Raw genomic sequence first — 2,785 nt, 5'->3', positions numbered from 1 at the left:
TATGATATATAAGCAAATTTCATCCTACCAGGAATCTGACCCTTCTTTGTATTTGTATTTGTTTTTCTCTTCATTTTTAGAGTTAAAGTGTTCTTCTTTAAGATTAATAGAGAATGGTTATTTTCACCCTGTAAAGCAAACCTATGAAGAAGGAGATGTAGTTCAATTTTTCTGTCATGATAATTATTATTTAAGTGGATCTGACTTAATTCAGTGCTACAGTTTTGGTTGGTACCCAGAATCTCCTGTTTGTGAAGGTAAATATTTAAATTTTGCACTCATAAGTAAAATGTCATGTCTTTATCACTTTTAATTTCTATGAGCTCTTCAGAAAAACATCTGTAGAGAGGTCTAATTCTTATCTTGAGTACTATTTTTAAAATAAATATTATCTTTTAAACCAGCACTATTTTTAACAATCTTTAATATATTTCATCTGAAGAAATCTTAAGTTTTGTTATTGGTTTATAGAGTAGAAGTGTCTTTTAAATGTATTATTTAAAAATATTATAAAATTTAAATCTTTTATGTAATGGCTTACATTTTTGGTAATCACTAGACTCCGTCACCCCAGCTTGGCAGCTTTATGAGAATATTTTCTTAATTGATCTGATAGTACCTGATGTGAAGATCCAATCTTCAAAATAGTAGAGTAGAGAGCAAAAAAAGCAGACAAATACTATCCAAAAGTGAACGCGAAAAATGAGATCATCTAGTAAGAGCTACCCAATGGTGAATGGTGATGGTTATGTGTCTATCAATGGATTGTTCAAGCAGGTGGTATGATTGCCTGTTAGAAGACCCCAATTGTACAGTCATTTAAACACACCCACAATGTACTAGAAAGGTGCTTGTCTACCCAAAGAAACAGATATAAGAAAACTTGCTATTGTGTGATGAATAATAGAGTAGGATCAAGTACCAAGTGTTTGACTAAACAGTAGGGATTCTGACTGGTATGGTGTGGAATGACGTTCATCCATACTGTGCATCAGTAATATTTAATTAGTATTAGAAGATAAATAATTGAGTTTGAGAATTGGGGGGAATGGGGAGAGACCAAAGGTTTCACAGTCACTACTTTCTCTCTAACATGGGGAAATAATACCATTATTTATGAGCAGATGAAAGATTTAATAATAGAACTTGGAAGACAGTGGTGAAGATTTGGTAAAAGGAATGACAGTGGGAGGAATGGCCTGGACCTCTCTTCATTCTCTAATTGTGTCGAACAACTTCTTTAATGGGTTTGTGATTTTTCCGATTGTGCTCGACAGCCTTGATATAACAGCCAAGAGAAGTATTGTTAGCAAATTTTCTGCAGCATGTTATTTCAGAACTAAAGAGCAGACTTACTTAATGCTCATTCACATTCATCCCTCCTCCAAATTAGTGAGCTGGCTAAATGCCTGCTATTTTCTCTAGTACAGTCATTAGAGGTAGGCTAGGCAGTAATGTTAATGTCTGTCCCACTCTGTATGAAAGATATCCATGTCCTAGTCCCCAGAATCAGTGAAGGTTAGTTTCTATGGCAAATGAAATTTATAGCTAAGGATATTTAAAAAAAAAAAATTGCTATAGAACACGTGCACTCACTGGAGAGAAAGTGACAGAGAAAGGGAAAGTGAGAAATCATTCTCTGGGGGGGATAACCATGGCACAATCCCTTCTTCTCAATTCTCTTCTTAGGATTTGAGCACTTGTTCATGTGCCCGACATGTTTTTCAAGCTGCTGGGTCTGGGACTCTAACCGTGCAGGCGGCCATGTGGGATCCAGCCGCCCCCACCACTACTCCACCAGCTGGTCCAGTTTAGGGGTCTTGAAGTGGGAGTATTATCTGTGATTATGTTAGGGATCTTGAAGTGGGAGTATTATCTGTGATTATGCATTTGGGTCCTAGATGTTATCACAAGTGTCCTTACAAAAGGAAGCCAGGGGCTGATAGCCTACAGAGAAGGAAGCAGGGGTGTGACGATGGAAGCAGTGGGGTGAAGTGGTATCAAGAAGGGGTCATGAGCCAAGGGCTGCAGGGCCCCAGAAACTAGGAAAAGTAAAGAAGCCAATTCTCCTCTAAACCCTTCAGAAGGAAAGCTGGCCTTCTGCCACCCCGATGTTAGCCCGATGAAACTGATTCTGGACTTTGGGGCTCCTGAACTGTAAAAGAATAACTTTGTTTGGTTTTAAACTACTAAATTGTCTTTATCAGAGCATCAGTCAGAAGCTAATATAGTGAATATTTTAGAATAGTTAAGAGCAGGACATTTTAATTCAGGTAGTATGGGCTCATGAATGGATTGCTACTTACTACTACTCTACTTCATAAATTTTAGCTTCTTCATAATATGGAAGAAATAATTATTTCTACTTAAGTTATTTTAGGTCCAATGGAGATGATGAATGCAAGATGCTTGCTGTCTAGTATTCTGCTGGTGCATTTTAACGTCACCATACTCTCAGCAACAGAGCACAACAGGACTGTATCATTTTACAGTTTTTGTCATCAGGAGTCTGGCTTAATATAGTTGTCCTGGCTCCTCTGTGGGGATGTCTAATGCAGGTGTAATCAAGGTGTGAGCTGAGGCTACCGTCCCATCTGAGGCTTGACTGGACATCAGTCTTGTTCCAATTTTGCTATGGTTGTTGGCAGCACTTAGTGCTTACAGGCTGCTGAAATTAGGGCCTCTGCGTCTTACTGCCTGTGACCTCTGTCTTTGGCCTGTGGCCCTCCCATTTGGAAGGTCACAGTGTGGCAGGTTGCTTCTTCACCATCTGCAGGGGGCGCGG

At 38.7% G+C, this 2,785-nt stretch overlaps 1 protein-coding gene across 3 annotated transcripts in view; it reads left to right on the top strand.

Moving 5' to 3' along the window:
- The window catches only part of F13B (coagulation factor XIII B chain), a 29,851-nt gene that overhangs the window by 6,740 nt on the left and 20,326 nt on the right, over positions 1-2,785 (top strand). For all 3 annotated transcript variants that reach the window (XM_014590488.2, XM_014590489.2, XM_014590490.2), the window contains exon 5: positions 81-257. In XM_014590488.2, the coding sequence (XP_014445974.1) occupies positions 81-257 (177 nt within the window). The remainder of the gene's footprint in view (positions 1-80; positions 258-2,785) is intronic.

The sequence above is a fragment of the Tupaia chinensis genome, unplaced genomic scaffold, assembly GCF_000334495.1.
Source record: "Tupaia chinensis unplaced genomic scaffold, TupChi_1.0 Scaffold000453_1, whole genome shotgun sequence".
Classification (NCBI taxonomy): Eukaryota; Metazoa; Chordata; class Mammalia; order Scandentia; family Tupaiidae; genus Tupaia; species Tupaia belangeri.
The sequence above is the reverse complement of the archived record's forward strand: the minus strand, read 5'-3'. Positions and strand labels throughout refer to the sequence as shown.